The sequence below is a fragment of the Fukomys damarensis genome, unplaced genomic scaffold (genome assembly GCF_012274545.1).
Source record: "Fukomys damarensis isolate Sample0158 unplaced genomic scaffold, DMR_v1.0_HiC HiC_scaffold_19, whole genome shotgun sequence".
Lineage (NCBI taxonomy): Eukaryota > Metazoa > Chordata > Mammalia > Rodentia > Bathyergidae > Fukomys > Fukomys damarensis.
The window spans coordinates 29,437,393-29,462,434 of record NW_022900931.1 but is presented as its reverse complement, the minus strand read 5'-3'; the positions used below and the strand labels follow the sequence as shown (position 1 = coordinate 29,462,434).

General features: G+C 45.7%; 2 protein-coding genes across 22 annotated transcripts in view; one reads left to right on the top strand and one right to left on the bottom strand.

Annotated features, from left to right (window-relative positions):
• Dclre1c (DNA cross-link repair 1C) overlaps window positions 1-14,461 on the bottom strand; it is a 41,826-nt gene extending 27,365 nt beyond the window's left edge. For 6 of the 19 annotated variants that reach the window (XM_010641948.3, XM_033765607.1, XM_033765605.1 and 3 more), the window contains exons 1-6: window positions 14,301-14,461; window positions 10,539-10,590; window positions 7,590-7,674; window positions 3,537-3,596; window positions 866-921; window positions 253-354 (exon numbers count right to left, since the gene is read on the bottom strand). In XM_010641948.3, coding sequence (XP_010640250.1) covers window positions 253-354; window positions 866-921; window positions 3,537-3,596; window positions 7,590-7,674; window positions 10,539-10,590; window positions 14,301-14,409 — 464 coding nt within the window. In that variant the 5' untranslated portion in view covers window positions 14,410-14,461. Of the gene's footprint in view, window positions 1-252; window positions 355-865; window positions 922-3,536; window positions 3,597-3,769; window positions 3,857-5,723; window positions 6,285-7,589; window positions 7,675-9,004; window positions 9,293-10,538; window positions 10,591-11,781; window positions 11,801-14,300 lie in introns of those variants that run through there. The other 13 variants (XM_010641954.3, XM_033765604.1, XM_010641949.3 and 10 more) reach the window with 13 other exon arrangements.
• Meig1 (meiosis/spermiogenesis associated 1) lies at window positions 13,928-24,508 on the top strand. Of its 3 annotated transcripts, none has more exons than XM_033765612.1 (5): window positions 13,928-14,113; window positions 20,176-20,277; window positions 20,698-20,864; window positions 20,986-21,054; window positions 24,247-24,508. In XM_033765612.1, the coding sequence occupies exons 3-5, from the start codon at window positions 20,727-20,729 to the stop codon at window positions 24,373-24,375; spliced, it is 336 nt and encodes a 111-aa protein (XP_033621503.1). In that variant the 5' UTR covers window positions 13,928-14,113; window positions 20,176-20,277; window positions 20,698-20,726; the 3' UTR covers window positions 24,376-24,508. The 3 variants fall into 3 exon arrangements, with proteins under 3 accessions (XP_033621503.1, XP_033621502.1, XP_010640267.1); XM_033765611.1 differs by lacking the exon at window positions 13,928-14,113 and adding an exon at window positions 17,197-17,344; XM_010641965.3 differs by lacking the exons at window positions 13,928-14,113; window positions 20,986-21,054 and adding an exon at window positions 17,197-17,344.
• Window positions 24,509-25,042: the final 534 nt, after the last annotated feature.

Genomic DNA, 25,042 nt, shown 5'->3' with positions numbered 1-25,042 from the left:
TTTTTTTTTCAGTACTAGGGATTAAACCCAGGACCTTCACACTGAGCTACAATCTCCAGCCCCTTCTCCACCTTTTATTTTGAGACAGTTTCTTGCCACGTCACTAAATTGTCCGGCCTGGGCTTTAAGTCACGACCTCCTCCTGCCTCAGCTTCCCGGAGTAGTGGAGTCACACATGTGCCCCCATGCTTGGCTCCAGTAACACCTCATAAACCCAGGGAGCCCTGCTTCACGTGACCCGTGGCCCGCTACCTGCCCCCGGAGTGCAGAAGGTCCATTCTGGCGGCTTCTCCTTTGGCCAATCTGAAGTCTCCTGTATACAAGACAGTCCCGTTATTGCCCTGAAACAAAAACCTGGAAAGAAAATAAACCTCAGTGACTTCCAAGTCTCGGATAAGTCCTAAAGAGGCAAATGCTTGCTAAATGAACAGCGAGTACATCTGGCTAAACATACCCCTCGATACAGTGTTAGTGGAATTTTACCAGCTCTAAGTCCATACCCAGCCCTTAACTGCTCCCTTTTCCCTTGGGTAGAAATAGAACGCTGACACTGCTGAGTCTGTACAGGTGCATCCTGTGATACGTGAGCACTCAAAATCACACACTGAGCTCATTTCTGCTTATGGACAGAAAAATTCATGTGACCAGACAGCGCAAAGTCATGAGAAATTGCTACTAAAGACTTTCACTAAAAGGATCTGATCCTCGCCTCAGTCCCCCACATTTAACCTGGAAACAAAAAATTAAAGACATTGCCAGAAAAAGTCAAATATCCCTACACATGTAATTTTTAGCCCCTAAAAATTTATTTCTACAAATATAATACATATGTACATAGAACAGCAAAATAGATGAGCTCCCTTACATAACTGATCCTGGGCAGTGACCAGCTGGTAAGAGAGTCACAACAATGTCTTCCTTCTAAAAAGAAAATAAAGAAAAAACAGTAACAGAAGTTATCATTAGGACCACGTCTTTTCTGCCCATTTCCTCACTCTCCAAATGCTGGAAACAAGGGGTCCCTTATCCACTCTACAACACAGTGGCCACAGGACTCAGCATTTTCAATCTACTTATACACGCGCGAGAACTGAAGACTTAAATTCACATAAAAATTTGTACACAAGTGTTCATAACGTAATTATTCACACCAGCTCCAAAGCGGAAACATCTAAATGTCTTCCAACTGACAAACGGATAAACAGACTGTACACTGATACAGCGGGATGCCTCAGAAAGGAATGAAGTGCCGAGACAGACGACATCTACAACTCCAGCTACCCGTGTGCACCATGGCCCTGGAGAGCTGCGCTCAAGGAGGGGCCAGACACCAAGACCATGGGCTGCAGGGTCCTGTGAAGTGTCTGCAACAGGCAAGGTAAACGGTGACGGCCAGGAGCTGGGGACAGGAGGGGTGAGGGAATGACCCTCCTGGGTTTCTCTTTCAGGGGGCAAAATCATTCTAGCACTGGTTGTGGAGATGGGTGCACAAACTGATGAGTATACGGAAAGCCACTGAGCTGTGTGTTCCAAACGGCATACGGATATCTCACCAATGCCGTTATTATAAAAATGCCTAGGTGCAGCCTGTTCCCAATGCACCATATTACACACCACAGCACCCTTCAGGACAGAGCCCACGAGGTACGGCTGCTCTCTGGCCGTAAGTAATAGAGAGAGAGCTGGGGAACTGTCCCTGCTCAAATATGCGACTCCTCACTTCAGCACAACATCCTTGTCTTCTTCCTAGCCTGTGTGTCAGGGAGGTATTCTCCCACCAAGCCAATATAATCCACTCCAAAGGCCCCTTTCAACAGGTATCTCCTTGGCCAGGGCTGGACAAGTGCACGGAAACAGGTGCACACAAAACCAAGGAAACATGGGGCCTCCAGAGGCTGCCACCAGCAGCCACTTGCTGTCCACTGCCAGCTCCTACAATGTCTTCCTCTGACACACCTGCACACGGCGAGGCTGCTCGCCCTCGGTAGCACACCTAGGAAATGCTCCAGGACGGCACTCACAAAGGCTCACACCACCTTAGTTCTTTTCCTTTCCGTCTTTTCTAGCTCACTCGAAACTGGCTCTGTAGCGAATCTCATCTTCCAAGAAGTATCTGAAAAGTCATCTCCATTCTGATCACGTTCACATGACCCAAGCGTCTTCAGAGTAACACACATCAAAGCAACATGTTACAACCAGATTAGAGAACAAATACTAGCTAGACTTCTCAAAAGACAGCACAATCCTTCTTCGTCCTAGCAGCACTGTAAGGGTTTTTTGTTTTGATTTTCTTGAAACAGAGTTTTGCTATGTATTCCAGGCTGGCCTCGACTCTCCGAGTGCTGCGATTATGGGCACAGGCCACCACACTTCCTATTTCGTGTTGCTTTCTGTCTTAAGAAGGTTGCTCTATTGTCCTATTTACTATTAAAACAATATATTCTAAATTTAAGAATGGAAAGTAAATTGTATATGCTTCAGTGATGTTTACAGACACTGCATTCCTTATTTTCCATAAATTTAATTTATCCCATTCCCCTCCAAACCCCCTTCCCTATGTACAAAATCTGTTTCCAGTTTTCCTTCTAGTTGCACTTTTCTTCTATCCTCCTTCCTTTCTCCTCTCTCCCTTGTTCCCCTTCCATGTGAACACTTTCCTCCCATTTCCAGCATCCATTACACATCTCAGCCCTCATTTCCACTTTCCCGTGCTCACACCAGAGAAACAATGTGGTATTTAAACGTGTGTCTGACTTACTTCACTTAGGAGTACGGTGTCAAGGTCCATCCTCAGCAGTGATTTGTTTATATTTAAAAAAATAATTCAGGATAAAAATTACAATATGCACAAAATGGCTTCAAAAACAGTGAGCACCAGCCGGGCTTGGTGGCACACACCTGCGAACCCAGCACTCAACTCAGAGGCTGAGGCAGGAGGATCAAAGTTCAAGGCCAGCCTGAGCTATGTAGCAAAAGCAAACCCCCAAAGCACCATTTTATATCCTTAGCAGTATAATAAACTGAAATGTGGCAATGGTATCATGTAGTATTATCAGTAACTGCAGCTCCCATCATCAGCATGGAACTCTGAAAAGGAAGAATTCTGACAAAATACACCATTCCAGCCATTTCAGTATGGAAAACGAATACATCACTTACTGGAGCAAATGCACTCCCCCAGGAGGCCCCTGGAGGTGATTAGTTCTTGAAGGTAGAGCCCCAAAGAATGGGATTAGTGCCCTGTAAAGCGGCTTTTCTGCCCTTCCACCATGGGAGGATGCGGGCGAAAAGACAGCCCCCACTGACCAGAAAGCAAGAGATGTGGCAGAGCCTCAGCCTCGGCCTTGAGCATCCAGACCGGGGGAGGCACGGGCTGCTGACCGTCACCCAGGCTACTGTGCTTCTGTAACCGGAACCCAAACGGACTGACTTACTTGATGAAGAGTTACTTAGGGTTAAATCAGCATTCAAGATCAAGGAGAAAAACAAGCACTTATTTTAGCACTGAAAGAACCGCAATATTTAGTACTTAGTACCTCGCCTGATGCTTCATCAACCAAAGGTATCTGGGTGGGAGCCTCGACTTCAAGCGATATCTGTTAAAAAGAGAGAGCACAGATGGGTCGGTTTTCCACAGCCTCTCACACTTGTGCACCTAAGGGGACAGACCAGAGGTACTAAGTGCAAATCACAGACCCTGTGTATAACAATCTGATTCCACCAGAGTTAAGTATTTTCAGTTGGAAAACAGGATAAAGCAACATAATACCTCTGTTAGGGAGGACTTGGCAGTCTGCAGGGAAGGCCAACTCCATCCCCACGAACCCATTTCTCCTTCACCCCCCACTCCCGGCGCTCTCCCTGCCCCTCTGAATCAGAGGCTTTGTGACATCACGCTGTCAGGTGTGCTGCGTGTTGGCTTTGGATCTGAAAGGGGCCCGTTTCACCAGAACAGAGACTGCTACATAAGAGGCTTTCAACAAGCAACTGATGAGTTCTGCATCTTTCACTCTACCAGAGTCAGAAAAATAGTGACTGAGGTGCAGATATCATTTTCTGGCATAAAACATCTTATTTGCGATGCGGTATTTAACACTGTTCCACTCAGCTAAGATACTATCTTAGTTAGGATTTTTCACTGTATTCACATTTGAAATGGCTTTCCCCCATAGATTGAGATGGTCTACTTTGCAACTAAGGCTGAGCAGTTTATCTATTATAACAACTTATATAGCATAAAGATTATTTATTCTCTAACATCTGGTAAAGAGCATACATAAAACCAATGAGGCTTGGAGCTTTTTTTGGAGAAGAGATCTGATAAATGGGTGGGGTTTTTGTTTGTTTTTGAGACAGGGTCACACTATGTGGTTCAGGCTGGCCTTGAACTCACTTATGTAGCCCAGGCTGGCTTTGAACTCGAGGCAATCCTCCTGCCTCAGCCTCCTGAGTGCTGGGATTACAGGTGTGTGCCGCCACACCGAGCTGATAATTGTTTAAATGTCTTCTATGGTTGCCGATTTTATTCAAATATCCCACTTTTCTTGCCTCAACTTGGTATTTTTCTAGATATTTACCTATTTTGTCTAAATAATCAAATATACTAGTATATTAGTTTTCAGGGGGAAATGCTACTGCCTTGTTATTTTCCTTTTTCTCATTCCATATTTTATATATCTTTTCTCAGGTCTGCTTTGTCATTTCTTTTCCATTTATTGCATCAAAGTCTTACTTTCTTCAGGCTTTGTTTCCTAGGAAATCTGTTTAATGCTATCGATTTCCCCCGAGCTACTTGGATACACCCTGTTTCCACTGTCCATCGATTCTAGGCACTACGTTTTCTTCACGGCTTCATCTTTCCCTGGGGTATTTACCATTATTTGACTTCGATGGTATGGAATGATGTTAGCTGCCCTTCTACTTCTGATTCCCCAAATCCGTGCATCACAGTCACAAACATGGAGCACCGGGATTTAAGTGACAGGGTATGTGGCCAGTTTTTGTAAATGCTCTGTGGATTTCCCCAATACTGCTTTTCTGTTGGGTTAAAACCTGTTTTGCTCCACATGGCGGCACACACCTGGGATCCCAGCTATTTGCGAGGCTGGCTGAGGCAGAAGGATCGCAAGTTTGACCCCAACCTTGGTAACTCAGTGAGACCATGTCTCAAAATGAAAAAGCAAAATGGGCCGGGCTGTAGCTGAGCGGTGCAGGACTTGCTAAGCACGTGTGAGGCTCTGGGTTCAATCCCCAGGACTGTAAAACATTAAAAAGCAAAAGCCACATTTTTGTTTTTCCTTGAATCGGTTCATACTATGCCCTCCAAAGTTTTCGCACCTTCATTTACTTTCTGCCTCCTCCGTGTTTAAGTGTCTGAGAGGAGTAGCACAGTAAGCGGTCCAGCAGCAACTGCTGCTCTGCCCTTTCTCCTGGGGTTGTAGAGGCGGCTCATCCTACATCTAAACTGGGGTCCTATTTCCTAAAGTCACCCCTGGAATCCAGAGTGAGGAGAAGCCTCTGTGTCAGCTCATGCCGAGCCGGCTCCAGGGGCTGGTACAGGGCAGGACAGCAAGGCTGCTTCCTGTGCGGCTTCCTTGGCCACCCGCGCGTGACTCACACACATGCCAAGTGGGTGACCATCTCTGCTCTGCCGGTCCCTACCCCTCTGCCTGACTGCAGGATGGCCAGGCCAGCTGCTGAGATTCCCGGGGAGGGAAGCTCACCTCAGGACCTCCTGGGGAGACAGGCGGCATGGCGAAGGGAGCAGTCTGCTGTCGTTATCAACATGCATGTCCGCACATGGACGTGGCTATCTGCCTTTCCGGCTCCTCAAACATCGTTTCTATGTGCTGGGAACCTTCGGACTCCTGCAGCTATTTTGAAATACTTCACAGGCTGTTTCCCTACTGAGACTGGGCGGTTGGTGGTGGTTTTGGTTTTGTTTTTGCAGTGCTTGGATGAACTCCAGGGGCCCCCACACGTGCTCTGCACATGCGCTGGACCACAGAGCTACATGCCAGCCGAGGGGACACCTGCTTTGAGTCTCCTGCTGGTCCCAAGGCAGGGGTGGGGTTTGGGGTTTTTAAACAACTTGCCCAAGTGTGGGGCAGAGGGAAAGGAGGCGAGGCTCACAAGCTGTCCTGAGCCAGACAGCAAGCAGGTTCCGTGACACTGGCGCAGTCTTGTTTGCCAGCCACGGTCACTGACTGCGAAGGCACAGAGGCCCTGACTCCACCCAGTGTCCTCAGGGGTCTACACCACTGCTACCACCCGATGTGGTGGAGGTCGCTCTGTCAACCGCATGGCATCTTCTCCACCTACTGTCCAGGTACCTCCCTAAACCCGGGGCTTGCTTTGGTTTTGGCCTTCACGTCTACTCATATCTGCGATAAAACTGACACGCTGACATACTGGGCTTCTGTTTGGTACATCTTCCCCTCTCCTGTTTATCTGTTTTTTGGGTTTTTTTTTTTTTTTTTCCTGTCTTGTTTTGATTTCAACTTTACTTATCCTGCCAAGTGTGGTGGCGCATGCCTGTAACCGCAGCCCCCGGAAGCTGAGGTGGGAGGGCGGTCACACATCAAGGCCAGCCTGGGCTACACAGCGAGGTCAGGCCCAGAGAGGAAACCCTGTTTCAAAACAAAACAAAAGTGCCGAACTTTCATTTATCCTTTTGTTTATCTACATCTGATGTATACCAGTACTGGTGGATCTTTCTCACATTTTACTTCTGCAGTACTAGGGACTAAACCCAAGGAGTAGTGAGCTATTTTTATTTTGAGACAAGGCCTTCCTAAGTTCCCCAGGCTGAGACTGGGTACAAACTTGTGATTCCCCTGCACGGCCTCCCAAGTAGTTATTTTCTTTTTTAACATAAACTGGAAATTTATCCTTTGGTCAAGAGTGGAATTAAATCCACTCATAATAAGGGCTTTTCTGCAAGTCTGCATTTCCTGTGTACTAGATTTCTGTTTGATGTCCTCCCTGTGCTACCTTACACTGGAAAGATCTATTTTACTCTGTCCAACTGAGTTACTCATTATGTTTTAATTATTCTGCTCTTTCTCCCTTCTTATCATCCACGTTACATTTACTCTTCCTGGTTCTGCCCAGGATCTAACTAGAAGGACAGCAATGACACTGGCACACATTCCTACTTTAAAGCATCAGAATGTATCTCAGCTAGAGTCGGCAGGATTAAACGAACAGAACTAAAGACCTACTACCAACCAAACACAGACCTCTCCTAAAGGGCAGAATTGTAAAAGACTAAATGTCCCTTGTTCTAATGATGACATGTGTAACTCTGGTGTGTGAGGGACTGGTCTTGGAACACTTCCAATGTTTTTTCTATCTTCTTCTAAAAATATTTTCCAGCTGGGCCTGGTGGTGCACACCTGTAATCCCAGCACTCGGGAGGCTGAGGCAGGAGGATCGCTGTGAGTCTGAGGCTAGCCTGGGGTACATAGTGAGTTCAGGGCCAGCCTGAACTATAAAGGGAGACCTTGCCTTAAAAAACCTAAATAAATAAATAAATAAATAAAATTTCCACCTATACAAAGAATTAGTTTTTCAAAATTACAACTTACAATTCGTTTCTCCCAAAATCTGTATTTCGGGCTAGTTAACAACAACTCCTTAGTAACAGGAGAACAGTATAGGTGGACCTTCAAGCTGAAAGGAAAAGACAACAAACAAGTTTCAGTATAACCCAAGATGAACTGTCTTGGTGACAAAGAAATGCATTGTATCAAACACCAGTTTTCTCCAATGACTCAGAAATTGTTGGCACAAAATGTCTGAGAGCTGCTTCCAGATACTGATTGACACTATTTCAGTCCCTTCCAGAACATAAGGGGCTGTTGCTGTGTCTTCAGACCCGCTAAGAAATCCCTTGACCACTCTTATGATAAAAACATGCACTTGTGGGGGCACAGCTCAGTGGTAAAGTGCTTGCCTCTCGTGAGGCCCCGGGACGCATCCCCAGCATGAGCGCGCACGCACACACGTGCACACACACACGCGCACACACAGTGTATGTGACCAGGTATTCCCGGAAAGAGGCCAAGTGTTAAGCTACTAATGAACAACAGGGAAAGGAGTGTTTGCAACAGAAACTTCTGCTTTATACTTTCTGGGAATCCACTGTATTTATCTTCTTTTTTTTTTTGCAGTACTGGAATCGAACCCAGGGCCTTGCATATGCTAAGGAAGTGCTCTATCACTGAGCTACACCCTTACCTCATACACACACACACACACACAAATATATATGTTTTAGTGATCAAAAATTAATTTCACAATAAATATAAAATTCAGTAGTACAGTTTTATAGGTCAGGAATACAGTCCGTGACAGATTATCCTTCAGAAGCTGGCCACACCGCTATATACTCCAGCTACTCAGTCTTCACAGAGCAGCATCTCAGTTCTTCCACGGAGAAGAGGGGTCCGGGCTACTCAGCTTGCACCCAGGCAGATCTCTGTAGCATCCTCCATCACAGAACATGTGGGAGTAACTCCAGGACTTACTGAGCTTACCCTCTCTCGGGACTAACACTCGTTAACCCTCAGTCACTTAAATATCACATAGTTTCTCTTATAGAGAAACTCAAATTATTTAAAAAAAAAAAAAAAAAGGGCAAAAGCTGGGTGTGGTGGCATACACCTGTAATCCCAGCACTTGGGAGGCTGAGGCAGGAGGATCACTGTGAGTTCAAGACCAGCCTGGACTACGTAGTGAGACCCTGTCTCAAAAACAACCAAATAAATAAATACAATTTTAAAAGGGGGAAAAAAAAAGGAAGTAGAGAAACCTTTCTTAAATGGGAAAGGGACCAAGAGATGAAGGGATGGTAAAAGGAGTTAAGATGTGTTATGTCCATGTCCCGACTCCACACAAGGACTGTAAACATTATGTGCTGCATAATACGGGCTAATAAATAAAAACGAAGTCCAGCCCTCTCAAACCTCTACTCCTAAGAGACTTTCCAGACCAGACTTGCCCAAAGAGCGCCAGCTGTCCTAGCCCAGGTAGGTGTCGATACTGACTCTTCAGATAATTTCAGTCCCCGGACACTAGGCAGGTGGACTCTGTCACAGCCCTGGTACACAGACACTGGGGCTTATGTTTCCATTCTAAGGTGTTGGAGATGATTCGTTATGCAGCAACAGACAGCTGATACACAGGCTTTGCAGTCAGACTGATCTGGCCGAAATCCTGGTCCTGTCATTTATGGACTGTAAGACATTGTGCAAATAATTTAACCTCTCTGGCTCCTCGGCTTCCTCATCTGTAAAACAGAAATAATAGTATCTATTCAAATTTATGGAGAGGCTCTAATGAGAAAGGTTCGAAAGAGCAGAGACTTTCACCTGCCACCCTGATGTACCCTTAGCTTCCATGGACGGCCATCACAGGCACTCAAAAAGTGTTTTCACAAAGAAATCCACAGTGCCTGTGATCAGGAAAAAAGCGTAACAGTCTGTTGGTAAAGCCCCTCTGCCACGTTTTTGCCATAAGATGCTCTGTTTAAGCAGTGTAACTGCTTGAGCTGCATGATGTTCCCACCTGATAGTTCAAGAACGTTGTCTTAACTCCACCCCTCCATGTCTATGAGCTCACTCATAAATGGGCCCAGCCCCTACTCGGAAGATCTCTGTATAAGGCTGTTTCCATTCCTGTTCGAGGCTCAGACTTCACAGTACAAACTCCTCAGGGCCGGGGATTTAGATCAGTGGTTCCAGCACCTGCCTCTCAAGTGCAGTGTCCCAAGTTCAATCCCCAGTACCAAAAAATAAAAACAAAAACAGAGTATGAACTCCTCTGAACCCACCAACATAATAAAGTTTGAATCCCTCCATCTCTCTGAGTGCCACCCTGGGTTTTTTCATTGCCAGCGACCTTGGCTGTAACACTGAGCTCGCTCGCTTCACTGTAACACCTTGAAGATGGTAAGGATGCCGTGCACACTCGTTATCATTATCTGCTATTGATTAGCCAAGAAGCCCAATAGCTTCTGGTTCAAAAATCACAAGGGCCCTTTCCAAATGAATATCCAGACAATTCGGGATTTAGTAGGCAATGGCTGAAGTAAAAGAACCCAAGAGTTCAGTTTTAAGAAAAGACACAATGGTCCCACTGGATTCTTGATAATGAGACAACTACTCACACTCACACTGACAAGGAATGAAAACACACAAGTTGTTGTCACAGCCAATATCATGGATAAATCCCATAAATATAATGTTGAGTGAAAGCAAATATAAGAGAGCCTATTTGGACTGATTCTACTCATTGAAGTTCACAGACAGAGCTGCCTCATGATGGCCACAGTCAGAACAGGTCACCCCTGGGAGGAGGCAGAGAGTCTGGGATAATCGTCCTGTTCAATGTCTTGAGCTACCCACAAGGTTCTCTCTGTGCATATTCATCAGACAGTCCACCTTACTATGGTAAGTGTGCATTTTTCTGTCTTGTCACTCTCTCAATTTAAATGTTTACTTCAGCACACAGATCCACACAGTAAAATAAATTACCTGCACTCCAACCTTCTTTTCAAAGTCGGTGCCCTTAATCCTTTCATGTGATCTAAAGACAAAAGAATTGAAAATCATAAATACATGCTTTATTCAGAAAATTCCTTAGCCCAAAGAAACTGAGCTGTCTCTTAAGTCCCTGTTAGGAGGAAATACTTCTCCTAAAGTCACTTCCCAGAGGACTGATTCACAAGGCTTCAAGCTCCTCCTGTAATCAGGGCTCTTCTGAGAACAGGGAAGGAATCACTAAAAGTTGCCTGGTCCTGAGCCATCAAAAGAAATTCACAACCAGGTGTGGTGGCGCACGCCTGTAATCCCAGCATTCAGGAGGCTGAGGCAGGAGGATCGCGGTGAGTTCAAGACCAGCCTGGGCTACATAGTGAGTTCCAGGTCAGTCTCAACTACATAGTGAGACCCTGTCTCAGAAAAACAAACAACAAAAAGAAACTCACAGAATGGGCTTGTGGCATTGAAGGGCAGAGTCTGAACTGCTCTGTGCAGTCACAGAAGGGAGACAGCTGCTCCCAGCCCTTCCGTCCTCTCTGCTTGCAGCTTCAGATGGCATTACAGGACACACGTGTGCACACGCCTTTGCTCGCTCAGTTTACAACTGAGGACTTTTGTGGAGATGGGGTGGAGTCGTGCAGATTGAACCCAGGTCTTCACACTCAGCTAAATCCCCAGCCTTTTGAAATTTTGAAAAAGGTCTCACCAAGTCATCAAATTGCTCTGGTTAGGCTCAAAGTTTCAATCCTGCCTCAGCTTCCCAGAGCACTGGGATTACAGGCGTGTGCCAGCACCCTCAGCTTATAACTGGGAGTCGTTAAACAAGAAAGAACTCAAGGCAGTTACCATACCTCACCTGGCAGCTCCTGTCCCCTTCCCCGCCCCAAGACAGGCTGCAGCCTTCTGGTCATACCTGGTCCAGACTTGAGGGCCTAAGGGAATGTTCCAGGGCAGGTGTTTCTAAAGAGTTTTCACCAGGGCAAAAGGAAGCTGCAGGACTCCGCTCACACCCCAGGCTAACTCAGCAGGTCATACCCTCTACCTGTTGCACGTGACCCCCACCCTCTGCACTGAGTCCCTTCCCAGCCAGTGGTCACAGAATGTGGCTGATCAACTGCACCTGGAGCCTGCTTTCCAGAGAGCTTTCCTGTGGACTGGAGGAAATCATCTTCCACTGTCCCGCAAAGGGTCTTTCCCAGAGAGAGGCTCCTGTCTCCAGCCAAAGCTGCCCTCTCACCTCTGCACTAGATGCTCAGCAACGCCTTCTCCAAGCGCAGCGTCAGGCTCCAGGCAGCCCACAGCTGTGTCCAAATGTGATGCTGACTGTTTACATCCCTTCCTCTCTAGCACAAGAGTCCTTAGACCGTCAGATATTCTGCATTAGTCAACTCAGGCTGCTGTAGCAAAATAACTTAAGCTAGATAACTGAGAACACGGAGATCATCTCCCACAGCTTGGGAGCTGGGAAGGCGAAGATCAAGGCCCAGGTGAGACCTCTTTTCCTGGAGCTGCTCCCACAGGGCACTGGTGGACAGCTGAGCCCTTTCTCTTATGAGCTTCAGCCATCTCCTGAAAGCCCCACCTCCAAATACAGTCACACGGGGAATGGGATCTAAACACATCTGGGGACTGCTCACAGCACAAAGAACTCTTAGGTCCACAAAAAGCCCAAATCACTACTGAGCAATGTGAGACCTCCAAACGCAGAAGGTGCACTCTTGCCCTTGTTGAATGACATCCTGGCTGAATAAAGTCATGATTGGAAAACAAGAAAAGTTCTTACACAATGCTCCTCAGTAGAGTCAGTTTCTTGTTTAATGTACAAACATACACTGAGCTCACAAATTCCTTTAATTACTTCTCCAGACTCACTAACCCTAAACATGAAGGGCAAGCTCCCAAACTACACTTTAATCATTGTTAAATAAGTTTTATAGGAGACTACTGATTCACTAAGTGACAAAACAAACAAACAAACAAACACAGAACAATATGAAATTTAATCACTGTAAACTGGGCCTACTGGCCCACGCCTACAATCCCAGCACTTGGGAGGCTGAGGCAGGAAAACTGCTGTGGGTTCAAAGGCAGCCTGACCTACACAGCAAGACCCTGCCTCAAGAAAAAAGTTTCATCACAGTAACAGGGCTCTGTTGAATGCAGAAAGCCTGTAATCAACTAATTAGGCTGGAACTCACTGACTGCGTTACCAACTAAGCTATAACCAAGCGAGCTGTTTTCAGCTGTTTTCTACGTGTCACCTCTGCTTTTCTATACATACTGTCAGATCATATTGTTACTTGAGTTCTCAGAACCTGCTGTTTCTAGAAGCTGCCCAATTCATAATCTGTATTTTGTTTTTCTTTGCTCAAATTCTACTGTTTGACTGGTATAAGGAATGTTCCTTTTAACAGCTATTACATTTCAAATGTAGATACTCATCACAAAAAAGTAAAAACAGGGGCACCCTCACCCAGAAGTGGCTTTCAAATAAAAACAAAACAAAACAAAAAAATGTTATTTTCAAGTATAAACAGAGCAGCCAAGTATGATGGCACATGACTGTAATCACAGCACCCAGGAGGCTGAAGCAGGAGGACCACAGCAAGTTTGAAGCTAGCCTGGGCTACACAATGAGACTCTCTAAAAAAACCAATAAACAAACAAACAAAGAAGGGCATGGCAGCACCTGCCTGTAATCCCAGCACTTGGGAAGCTGAGGCAGAAGGGTCACCACGAGTTTTCGGCTAGCTTGGGCTACATACTGATTCAAGGCCAGTCTAGACTACAAAGCCAGACTTTATCTTGAAAAAAAAAAAAAAAAGAATAAACAGACTCTCCAAGAGGTTCAAAGTGCTATCTGGCTGATATAAAGGAACGATATAGGTTTTCTACCCTAGTGAAAACTTAAAAAAAAAAAAAAGGCATTTCCCAGAAGCAGCAGCATTAACAATCTACGCAAGTTTAAAGCGATTCTCATGTGTAAAACAACAGCTGATTCTCAAGCCAACCTTGTGAGGACAAGCAGTATTGTGGTAACCATAGTTTACTTAAAATACTCCTGACCGCGGGTTTGTTACCTCCCCAGGGGCTTGCGGACACCCTATCCCAGCTATTCTGGAGGCCACACTGGAAGGGGGTTGCTGGAGCGCTGCGATTTACCTCTGCCCCACGCCTACTGTGGTACTGATTTGCACAATGAATTATAAAACTGTTTCGTTGGTAAAGTTGGTGAGTTACTAGGGTAATCGATTTCAAAAATAGGCAATGGCTGTGAAATTAAGTGTTATTCAAGCTCTGAGAATCTGCTGCTTCCTGGACGGGAGCACCTAGCCCCAAACCAGTCTCACTAGGATGACAATCCGCAGGGCCTCCGTGCATGTATTCTGGTTGCCTGGCGCCATCTACAAAGTACATCTTCTTCCCGTCATCCTAGAGCAGACGGAAGACCTAAGAGGGGAGGGGGCCAACTCAGTCAAGTTCCCAGGCGGAGTCTGACGCGAAAGAGCGCGCGCGCGCTTTCCAACTGAAGTTTGAGGTTGATCTGAAACCTGTTTGCTTTACACAAGGTAAGGAGAACAGAGCAGATCCGGGGAAGATCTAACTCTCACCAGCCTCCGACCGTCCTCCACCGGGAAAGCACCGCGAAGCCTAGGCGCAGGACCTGGTTACGCCGCGGGGCTGCGTAGGCCTGGACGCGGCCGCGGGTCCGCTGGCCCCTCGGCCGGCGTGGCGAACCGGGACGGGCTCACTCACCCTTGTGGCAGTGCGACAGGAAGTAGGCGCGGGCCCTTAAGTTCTCCCTGTCGAAACGATCGATGGAGATGGTTGGATACTCGGCCATCTGTCCCTGGAAGGAGCTCATTGCGCGCTGTGGGCTCGACCCCCAGCCAGCAGTTTAAGCCCTGCAGGATCGCCTCCACTTCCGGGAACTTACACGCCGCCTCTCCATTGGCCGGCCGAGCGGAGCCACGTCCAATCAGAGAAAGCTGCGGTCAGGGGCGGTGCCAAGAAGCCCAGGACCCGGGGCAGCTCGCCGGAGCAGCGGGCGGGGTCTGCGACCCTGGAGTCTGGTTTCTGCCCCAGAGGGGATAGGGGTGGGAGGACTTGTGCCCTAAGTCAGCCTGCGGTCCGCTTCTCCACCCTGGAACCCGTCTCTCCTGTCCCTTCTCCCAGTTCCTGTTTCCTGAGATACTCAGGCTCGTGTAAGGAAATCGCCTCGGACTCGAGGTGAACTCGAGCTGGAAATTCTCTTCCCCGTATGTACAAAGTCTGCAAACTGATGAGTGAACTCTGATGATTGAACTCAGATGCATGCTTTTAGGGCAAAAAATAAAGATCCCAACCGTGTCTTATCTGCCAGCCACCCCGCCTCCGCTGGGTTGTACTTTTAGGAAGTTAGGAGGACCTGCAAAGAAAAAAACCTGGGTGATGGGAAAAGGAAGGCCCCAAACCTGTAAGGACCTGAGGTTCCAGGAAAGCATAACCTGGCAGACGCCTCTCCCCACCCCGCCGCCACTAGAGCAGTCACCCCACGATGGAAACCAAGGCAACCGCCTGCCCAGCAAGAACAGCCTCATCGTGGGAACCGTCTGTCCCTGGAGCCTAAGAATCCCTAGCCAGAACCAAAGTTGCTCCGCCAGACCCTGGCCCACTTTATAGTTCAATTCAGGCTGGCCGCCTTATGTAACCCATGCTGGCCTTGAACTCACAGTGATTCTCCTGCCTCAGTCTCCTGATCGCTTCGTTTACAGGCATGCACCACCACACCCAGTTAGCCTACGGATTTCAAAGACTAAAAGAAAGCAAAATATCATTTTAAGATGTAGCCACATTGCACTAAGACCTTAACTCAGGAGCATTCCCAGGGCCAATGTAATTTAGTATCCATCTGATGAGCACAGGTACCAAACAGACACTGGGAAAGTTTCACGAGACCTTCCACAAATGGTTTAGGAGACAGTCTTTCCTTAGCTTATTGACCTTTGAAAGGACGAGTGAGAATTGAATAGGCCCACAAAGGCAGAATATTCTAACAAAATTGGGGGAATAACATTTAAACTTTCATTCAGTGCAACTGGCCTCTTGGCTCTCACTGCCCTTTCTCATAGGGGTGTACTTTCACCATAAACTGTTACACTTTGCAAGAAATTCTGCCTTTCTTTCACAACACTCTGTATCTTGACTGAATGCTTTCATCAAGAGTGCAAAGACATGCTTGCCTGGCAAGTGCAAGGTCCCGAGTTCGATCCCAGTACGAAAACAGGATGCAAAGACTGCCGCCAGGCGTGATGACACACACCTGTAATCCCAGCACTCTGAGAGCTGAGGCAGGAAGATTGCCTTGGGTTCAAGGCCAGCCTAGACTACATACAGAGATCCGGTCTCAAAAAAAAAAGAAAGAAAGAAAGAAAGAAAAAGACCAAAGCCCTCCCTCTGCCAGCCCTGCAACAATTCTGCTTCCCTCTGTGGCATCAGAGGGTCCGCAGTGGCAGCAGGTGATGATGAAGCACGTTTATTCAATACCTGAAGCTTTAGCACCTGCTGTGTGTCAGGCTGTTAGGCCAGTGTGTCTAGAAAAGGTGATTCCAGGGTTACCCAAGAAAGGAGGGGATGGTGTGCACATCTTCCAGGGCTTTGCTGGCCTTGTAAATCTGTAGTTTTACCCTGGATAAACTGCAGAGCCAGTGCAGGGCTGTAAACCAAAGATTGGCCTAATCTGACCCGGGTTTCAGGTGGGTCCCGCCATGTGTGGAGAACTGACTGAGAGCCTCAGGGAGGGAGACCTGCTGGCTTCCACTACTGCAAGCAGCGGGGGCTGCAGGCGCCTGGGCTTGGGTGAGAGCTGCACAGCCGGCTTCACTGGCGTGAGAGTAAGGAAGACAAGACAGAGAGGACTGTAGGTGTGTTCTGCTGAAGCTTCCAGGTGTGGAAGGATGAGCTCCTTTTGTTGTTCGGTGGAGGAGAGGCTTGGGGAGGTTGTTTTGGACAGCGAAACTGATGTTAAATATATATTCCATATGCAAGTCTAAAGTTCAGAGAAAGATCAGGATGAAGGAATAAATGTGAGTTGTAAATAAACAGACTTTTTGTTTTTTGTAAGTGCTTGTTGCATTTATATAATTTAGCTTTTAATAATGTAACATGTTGAACAATCAGCTCATATAATTCCTGAACTCTTAACTACTGGTTCACGCGAGCCGGCTCCAGCTCACCACTGTCTTTTCTCTTCCCCTCTCCAACTCACTGCGTTCAAAATGTGTACCTTGAATTGGATCGTTTTTATCTCAAATGGATGGTACTTAAATATAATAATGGTGAAGACAATATTAGAAAGATAATTAGAGCTGTAGATATAATTAATTCCCAAGAACTGAAACGAGATATCTAACAGTTCCAGAAACCCCAGCGGTCTCCCATCTTTTCCATTTTCTTAGGGAATTCAGTGTGGGGTTTCAGAAGAGGCAAACAGCACCTTTTATTCTCCACCTGAGCTCAGACAAGCGCGCTATGGAAGCTCGTCTTTTCATTTTGCTTGAACTTTGCTAACCACCCCCGTCGCCGCGCCCACTTGCCGCGCTTGCGTCTGAGGCCCACCCGTGTGGGGCGGAGCTTGAGGGGAGCAGGGCGGGGCCTATCGTGCCACGCCCCACGCGCTGCGTTGCTAGGAGACGCAAGGGTTCGAAAGAGATCGCAGCAGTTGGTCTCCGCGGACCCAGCCGCACATCCCAAGCCGAGACCTCGAGCAGCAGCGCCCAGCCTGCGATTTCTGCCCAGGACCCGGCTCTCGCCGAGCGAGGGTAACGGGAGCGCAGGGTGGGAGGTGCTCTTCCCTTCCTGGAGACCTTCCGGCTGCCCTGAGGTCCCCTGCCTTCCCTCCCTCAGCAGCCTGCTTCGGTTTAGAGGCCGTGGCTGTGAGGCCCAGGACTTCGGTCCTCATGCGAAGAGTCCTTTCTCCACCTCAGCTCCTTCGAGGCCGCCCATACCTCAGTCACCCCCGGTGATTTCTGATCCGAAGCACACCAGCTGTGGGCCCGGAAGGAGCTGCAGTCCAGAAAGGCAGGGTGCGACCACGGAGGCTTTGGGAGCCTCTTCTGACTTTCAGCTGAACGACCAGCTGCACTGGGACTTGGAACGGGGAGTGTGAGCAATGCAGAGACGATTGTCTAAGGTTTCATTTTTCAGTCCAGAAAACCGGGGCCCCGGAAGTCTTGGCCGAGGTTGTATGCTTGTTAAATCCTGCCACCTATGAAAACCCTGGATCCGGGGGTCCCAACAGACCAGGCTCACCCACAAAAGGAACATTGATCAGCATGGCCGAGCTGTACTTCAGGGCTAGCAGGAGGCTTGCAGGGCCAGCAGGGTGATCCAGGGGCTGGGTGCCTAGGGGCAGGTTCTGCCCGTTGCTCGGAGAAGTGCTTGCGGTTCCTGAGAGATGGTTGCTTCTGCTTGCAGTGGGATGAGGAAGGTGACAGGCTCTGGAATCCGAGGTGGTGCAGGTTTACAGCAATGACTGAAGCTTTCCAAGTGCTGTTGCAAGGGGTCTGGCAAAGGACGTTGGAAAACACAACTGAATGTTCCTGCAAGTCCTGAACATGTCTTGCTCTTGTCTTGTAGTCGTCAGTCTTGAAGGGCAGTGAGATGGGTTCTATAAATTTGGGGTTAATAAACGTCGTACTCACTCCTTAAGCGACTAACACAGCTAAGTGATTTGGGCTCAAAGTTCTAAGACAATAAGGAAGACATAAAATGAAGCCAGAGATATCAAGGTTTATCTTGCTTTCAATTACCTGTTGAGCCCATGGGCCCAGCCTCTAATTCCCTTTTATAGAAATAATGAAATGGGGAAGGACCTGCAAGATCAGGGAGGGTGATGATCTAAGAATTTAATACCACTAACAGTCCTTAGTCCAGGAGAGGAGATGAGTGTGAGGTAGCCAGCTGGCTTGATCAATCATCCACTGATAAATTGAAAGTTTAGATGGTCAGATACTCATGATTCATTTTTTCAGTATCCATATAAACTGTAATAGTGTTTAATAAAATCCATTTTCCACAAACTAGTATCTTCAGGATAAGAACCATGTGACTCAGATGACTCGATTTAGATGGTGTCTGGAGCTCTGGAGCCATATCAAAATAACTGTGGGAATTATTATTATTTTTGAGACAGGGTCTCCCTGTGAAGTTCAGGCTGACCTCAAACTCTTGATAAGCCTCCTGCCTCAATCTCCAGAGTGCTGGGATTATAGGTGTGTGCCACCACAACTAACTTGTTTTTGTTTTATGATACCAGTGATCAAACTCAGGTCCTTGAGTTTGCAAGGCAGGTGGCATAACCACCGAGCTAAATCCCTGGCCCACACCTAGCTAATTGTAGGAACTATAATTTCAGAGTAGAACATGAATGCCATACTCTTTGGAACGTTAAATAAATAATGTAACAAAAATCTAGAGAAAAGAAGAGAGAAATTTAATCTTTTTCATAGAAAAGAGACTACCAGTACTTGTGTATGATTGATTCATGCAGTTAAAGGAAACAACTCTTAATCTAGTAGCCTTCATTGTCTTTTTATTAACCATGGAGGCTCTTTTAGGTGCACTGTTCAAAATCAAGATATATTCACTCAAAATTCAGATCTGTTGCCTTTTCCATGTCCTGTCTTTTCTGCCATTAAATCCAGGTAAAACTAAATTTACCGCTCCTGTAAAAGCATTTATTGTAGAACTTTTTTTGATAAAACTTCTCAAGTTTGTCAATTTTTCATAAATTTGGGGCAGTGTCCACCTAATATCAAGGTTGTATATGTGATGATTATTTTAGTTTTTTTGTATTTTAATGTATTTCTTGACCTTTTGAATGTAATGAGCATTTGTTATCACGAAGGAAAGATTTTATTTATTTGTTCGTTTATTTATTTATTTATTTTTGGTACCAGGGGTGGAACACAGGCAGCACGACTGAGCTAAATCCCCGGATGATGGAAAGATTGTAAAACGATTAATGAATAGGAAGTCTGACTTTAAAATGTTTCAGCCAATTAAAAGATGTTTTAATAGAAAAGAGATTCAAGGAACTATGGTGAAAACACCAGTCACTTTATTTCAGCTAAATGATGTTTGGTAATAAAATAAGAAGTAGGGGTGGGGGATTTAGCTCTGGTTCCACCACCTGCCTTGCAAGTGCCAGTACCCAAGTTCTATCCCCGGTAGCAATAAATACATACATACATACATACATACACATATACATACATGAGAAGTAGCTGAGCAAAACAAGTATTAAATTATATCTTTGAGAAATAGGCTGTAGAGGTGTAGGGCTGAGGTGTTTGGCAGATGTGAGGTCCTGTGTTTGATCACCAACACTGAAAACGCAAGCAAACAAAACAACTGGCAATAGAGGTTTGGTCAGTGGGTTTGTAAGGTGAGCACAGGGCCAGGCAGTTGCTATACAGCTAAGCTACACCTAAACCCAGAGGTTGGTGAATGGACAGGTACGTACACTGGAGTGGGATATTGGAATTTCTGAGACCATTAGTGGCCTGCACTGTCCCGTAATCAGTGCCCTTGGTGTCATGACAGCCACACAGCTTGCAAGGAGGCCTCTTCTCACATTGGTCTATTGCAGGGTCGGGGGCCACAGTGACCTGGACACGTGGAGAGCAGTGTCTGGGATGTCTCCAAGCAGCTAAGAAGTGGAAACCATTGCTTTCCAGCAAGAAACAAGAGAGTGAGAAGACTGATTTTACATTTTATTTTTAAGGAAAAAGAGTCAGTTCTAAGTACAGTTACATGAAATACTGCTGACATATTGTGGCACAAGTTATAAATAAGAGTATGTTCTCAGACATGTGCCAACTATTGCCTGGAAGAACAGAACTGGGATATAGCTTTTAGATTAATACCCATAATTACAAATACTATCTTACTTGATGTGTTTCTATCAGGGTCTTGCGGGGAAGGGGGTTGCTTTCTAAAACAGACCAAGAATCCTTCAAAAATTTTTAATTGAATGTTTAAAATTTAATACATTCACTTACTTCACTGGGATTCTTAACTCTATATAATTTTATGTTAATTTTGTTCATTCAAAAGGAACTTTGAAAATTGTCACTAAGTTATCTGTTAATGTTATTTTTAAATCTTTCAGAAATAATTGGTAATTAAGCCTCTGTAGCCATGGCTAGTTCTGATGTGAAACCCAAATCAATAAGTTGTGCCAAAAAATGGTCAGAAGAGATAGAAAATCTGTACAGATTTCAGCAAGCAGGATATCGGGATGAAAGTGAATATAAGCAAGTGAAGCAAGTGTCCATGGTAAGATCTATACCTCTACACACTTCCACAACAGTGAGCTTGTTAGATGGTTAGAAAGCATTTTTAAAGACAAGAAACCAAAACATAACTGAAGAAAATTGTACTACAACTCATTTTATAGAGGAAGAGACAAGGGCCCAGAAAGATGCTTTGTCGGGCAGACTGGGGAAACGAGCAGCCCCTCAGTGAGGTAATTCCAAATTTCTGCTTAGCAATTGTGTTCTGCTAAATGAGTCTTTCATAGTACGTAGACCTTAAAAGCAGCCTTTCTCTTGCACTCAGGAAACCCTGTTATCATATCTCAGTTTTTTGAATAACTGCTACTTCCCTCCTGTTTGTTTATTTTGAACATAAATTAGAAAGGGGGTAACTTACATTTTCAATAGAGACGATGCATGGCAAAAATAGTTAAAGAACAACTCCTGCTGTGTGTGAGGCTGATTGCTGCAAGTTGGAGGCCAGCCTGACTATACAGTGAGACCCTGTCTCAAACACAAATAAAAAGGAGAAACACTATAACTAAAATGTAAGAGGCTCTTAAATTTAATAGACATTAATTTAACAGACATTATTTAGTTGGTGAGAAATAAGAGTTTAAAATGCCGATCAAATGAAGGTTGATTACTGTGACTTTTATACATCTGTCTTCTCATATCTACTACATTTTATGCTGATCTCATTACCAAAAGACAGTTTTCATGTCTGTACCATCAATGGCTTTGGAGAAGAGAAAACAAAAGCATCGTCACTTCAGTGCTATTCAAAAATAAGCTTTGTGCCTTGGGATCCAGATGCCACAGCTCAGTGGTGGAACACTTGCTTTTTGAGTGCAGTGCCCTGGGTTTGACCCCCAACACTGAAAAAATTAGAGTAAGAGAGGATTGGAATACCCCTAAAGACACAAGAGATGCAGGGTCCTTTAGGGAGTGTAAAACACACACCACTCCTGCAGCTACACCCCAATGCCCATAATATTAGTGGGGTGAAATCAGATGTAAGAGAACACAAAGGAAGTTCAAGAAGCAAATGCTTTGTGTTTAATTCAGTCTGTATTTTTTCAGTAAATGCCACTTGCAGATTTCTGTACCAAGTGTGCTAGGAGACACAAACATAGGTAAAATATTGCCTGAGACCAAGAAACCCCAGGAGCCAGCTGGAGTGCACAGGTTTGAAGGGAATCCCTCCAGGGTTTGCATCTTCTATCCAGGTGACCCTGGACACAGTTCTCAAGGTCACCCAACCTCTGTTTCCTCTGTCGTATGGTGTCTGCCTGAGAAAACTGACAAGAGTGCAGTGAAATCCATGTCTAAAGCGCCCGACCTTGTACTGCTCCTCAGAATTTGCTGAGTGAATGAACAGTAAATGTTTAATGAATGATTTACTGGCAGCAGTGAATGACAGCTTTTATTATTCTCCTTTTTTTGGAGTAGAAAATAGGTAATAACAGGAACAATAAAATCATATTCAAGTCAAAGTATGTGTAGCTTCAGAAAAAGCAGCCCAGGGATTTAAAGAAAGGAAAAATGCCTTCCTTGTGGGGATGACCTTCAGAAAAGGCTGCGAACCACCAGCGGCATTTGCAGAGGACGTCAGAGGACAGAGAGGGTGGCAACTGAAGACTTATCTTGAGTGGGACATTCCCACCCGTGTGCAGTGGCTAGGGTTCGAGTGGAGCCCTGTGCTCCCCTGAAGCATGGGTGCTGGCTTCCCTGTACGAGCAAGAGGTGATGGCTCAAGGGTCGCCATTCTGTCACAGGAAGCCAGGCCCAGGTCATCCTTCTCATGGGAAGGAAGAAAGTCTGAGCCAAGCAAAAGAGAAATCAAGATGACAAAGACGAATATGTACAGGCCGTTGAGCAGAGGCTGCACTACCTGTGTGGGGAGGTTCTCCCGTCAGGTGTCTCTGAGCGCTCTTAGGGGGCGTTGGGCGCTATTTGTTCAGGACCCCGGCCAGGAACAAGGGGCCATGGTGGCATCTACAAAGGCAGGACAGAGAGGTTGCTGTTTCCTGTAGTTAAATGTCACAGGGCCTGCCAGGGCGCATCAGATAGGCAGCTATTTTTGCTAATTCATAAATAAGACAACAGAAAAAAATACGTGTTATAGAAAATAAAAGACCCGACCTAAATGGTGTCTTCAGCATATCTTCCAGTTGAAAGCTCTGTGTTTCTAAGCAGGGGATACGAAAGGGAAGGGCTGCTTGTCCTGAGGATGCCGAAGAGCAAGCTTTGATTTTTCTAAAATCTGAGCAATGAGTTTTTGAGAATGAGAAAGTACCGCTTACAAAATCCAGAATGCACATATTAAACAATAAAAACACGTCAACCTGATCAGGAAGGCATAACATTGAATTTTGAGAGAAAATGGAGAAAAATGTTCAAAGTGGATCAGTCAGCAAACCAATTCAGCACCCACGAGAGAACAGTGAAGAAAAGAACAGATCGCCGGGGATCAGGACTGCAGCTTGCTACCGTGGATTGGGCCTCGGGTGAGGCGTGATGCTGTATACCTGTGATCGCAGTTACTGGGGAGGTTTAAGCAAGACCTTGTTTCAAAATAAAAAGCAAAAAAGTTAGTGATGTATCTTAGGGGGGTACAGGAGGTATAGCGAGCAAGGTAAGATGCACAGAACCTGGGTTCAGTCCCCACCACCAAAAAAATAAAGGACTTCAGGGTGAATTTGAAGTTTAAACATACCTATTACCTTTCCACCTCTAGCAATTTTGATTTCTTTTTTATTTTCTTTTTCTTTTGGTTCTTTGAGACAGGTCTTCTGCAAGCTAGGATGATAACAGGTGTGGCCACCATGCCAAGCCAAACGATTTCAAGCGTACTCATTCCCTTAGTTCCTGCATGACATCCAAGCAGGCAGTCCCAGTTTTCTCCCAGTGTATTACTTTCAGGAATTATGTTTGAAAGCATAAGAACGATGAAGTTTAGATTACTTAAAATGTTTCCATGATCTTGGAGACAATGTAGCATCTAAATCTAGAAAGTGGGCTGTTGAGAGAAAAAAGCTAAATTAGCTGTTTGATTATAGTATAGAAAATGGCCATGGCAGGCATGGTGACACATGCCTGTCATTCCAGCACTTGGAAGACTGAGGCAGAAGGATCCCTGTGAGTTTGAGGCCAGTAGGGCCACATAGTGAGTTCAAGGCAACCTGAGCTACATAGCAAAACCCTGTCTCAGAAAAAAGACAATGAAAATTAGCAACACAAGGGATGTTTTGTGTGTATGATACTTTGAGTTCGAGCACTTTTGAATTTAATTGTATATTTTAATGGGGGGGACAAGTTGTACATTTAACTATTTGATAGAAAATATGAGATGAAATAAAATGAGCATTACAACATTTATATTCTGGTTTGTGACTGCACAGGTAGATCGTTGGCCAGAGACAGGATATGTGAAGAAACTTCAGAGAAGGGACAATACCTTTTATTACTACAACAAACAGAGGGAGTGTGACGACAAGGAAGTCCACAAAGTGAAAATCTATGTTTACTAGGCTTTTCTTTATATTACTGGCTGTTATATTTGAGGAATTCGTTCTTTCCATCTGTATCATGTAATGTTTGTCACTTCACAAAATGATTCAGAACTCAACCTTCAATGTAATTTTTTGAAATCAGAAACCATGAAAGCTGGTGTCTACTAATCCTCTTGTCATCCTGTCCTGTTGTAAGATATAGCTGCAGAAGTATTAAAAGTTGGACCGTCTTAGTCCTGTTTTCCACTTCAATTTTTTCCAGTGCTGGGGATTGAACCATGGGCTTCATACATGATCGGCAAGCCCTCCACCACAGTTCTACCCTTATCTCTTTTTATTTTTATCTTGAGACATAGTCTCACTAAGTTTCCCAAGCTGGCCTCAGGCTTGTACTCCTGCTGCCCCCACCTTCTGAGTAGCTGGGACTAGAGGTGTGTACTGCCTCACGTGGCTCTTTCTGGCCATTTTTTTTTTTTTTTTTGAGACAGGGTCTCACTGTGTAATTGAGACAGACCTGAAACTCACTATGTAGCCCAGGCTGGTCTCGAACTCGTAGCAATCCTCCTGCCTCAGCCTCCCAAGTGCTGGGATTACAGGTGTGTGCCACCATGCCTGGCTACTTTCTGGCCATTTTAATTGTGATAGAGTAACCACTGTATGGGGGAAACAATTCCAGTGGCCAGGA

Coding starts and splice junctions, on each gene's coding strand:
- Meig1 (XM_033765612.1), top strand. CDS start 20,727: ATGGCTAGTTCTGATGTGAAACCCAAATCAATAAGTTGTGCCAAAAAA. Junction 20,865..20,985: donor AAGTGAAGCAAGTGTCCATG/GTAAGATCTATA, acceptor CTCATTTTATAG/AGGAAGAGACAAGGGCCCAG. Junction 21,055..24,246: donor ACGAGCAGCCCCTCAGTGAG/GTAATTCCAAAT, acceptor GTGACTGCACAG/GTAGATCGTTGGCCAGAGAC.